Consider the following 1,203-nt stretch of genomic DNA (forward strand, 5'->3'; position numbering starts at 1 on the left):
ATATATAGCAATCTAAATTTGAACGGCTTGTGGACAGGGGCGGAATCAGCCTTAATTTTTAGGGGGACAAACTTATAAATAACTGTTGGGGGTGCTGCCCCGTGATAGAGTTCGACCTTGAAGAATGTTACACTATAGGAAGCATAGCATGAAGAACTTTTAGTTCTTCTGGAACCACCGCCATAGTAAAAGCACATATATATTAGCATGTAAAACTATATACGTTAAAAGTTCATTGATTTGGAATGATACAGACAATATTTGCATGAGAGGGCTCATGCTTTATTGTATTTAGACAATTATCTATAGATAGTGCTGTCTTCTAATGTTTGGGAATAGGTAAATATTTGCATAACTGCTACAACAAGTTTGATAATAAAGCTTATATATTGGAGGGAGGCTCCAGCAATTTAGGTCTTAGGATTCATGGCGGCAGTAGAATATAGAGAATGCCTGAAGAACCAATGCGTCGCTCCAGGTTTCCACACTGTAGATGGCTGCCAGTTCTTCTTTTCAGGCAACGATCCATCCGCAGTATTTAACTGCGCCGCCTGCTCTTGCCATCGCAGCTTCCACCGCAAAAACTTTTTGAAAAGAGAGCCGGAGCGGTCGCCGTCGACGGCGGAGTCGTCGACGAGTCGGCCGAGAGCCGGCGGAATTAGAAGGAAGAAGGAGCTGTTCAGGAGGAGGCGGCGGCGGTTCACGGCGGAGCAGAAGGAGAAGATGCTGGCTTGCGCGAGCTTGTTGGGTTGGCGTGTTGGTTGGTTGAGAGCAGAGGTGGAGAGCTTCTGTGAGGAAGTGGGGATTGAGGAGAAGGCTTTCTTCAATTGGATGAGAAATAATAAGAGGAAGTATGAAACAAAGCCTTGATTTTACTTGAAGATGACCGTTGCCAATTTAGGGGATTTTTTTTTTGTTTTTTTGTTTATAATATATGAAAAATTAATCAAATTTTATATCATATTTATGTCAAAATAAATTCAATTCAATAAAATTTGTTATTTTTTTCTAGTTAAAAATATGTTGAGAATAAACTAAGTTAAAATTTATTTCAAAATATCTTAACTCATATTGCACTATTTTGAATTTAAAATGATTATAATTTATTTATTTAAAGCTATTAATACTATTATTATGTAGCAATAATAAGAGTCATAATAATATAATAATGATCATTAAGTCTTTTTTATGACAAAATGTTGA

At 37.4% G+C, this 1,203-nt stretch overlaps 1 protein-coding gene across 1 annotated transcript; it reads left to right on the plus strand.

Moving 5' to 3' along the window:
* The first annotated feature begins 37 nt into the window (after positions 1 to 37).
* LOC110097142 (zinc-finger homeodomain protein 2-like) lies at positions 38 to 883 on the plus strand. The gene has a single exon (XM_020823387.2). It carries the CDS (start codon positions 427 to 429, stop codon positions 868 to 870), a length of 444 nt encoding a protein of 147 aa, XP_020679046.1. The 5' UTR covers positions 38 to 426; the 3' UTR covers positions 871 to 883.
* Positions 884 to 1,203: the final 320 nt, after the last annotated feature.

This window comes from Dendrobium catenatum, unplaced genomic scaffold (genome assembly GCF_001605985.2).
Source record: "Dendrobium catenatum unplaced genomic scaffold, ASM160598v2 original_scaffold_173604, whole genome shotgun sequence".
NCBI lineage: Eukaryota > Viridiplantae > Streptophyta > Magnoliopsida > Asparagales > Orchidaceae > Dendrobium > Dendrobium catenatum.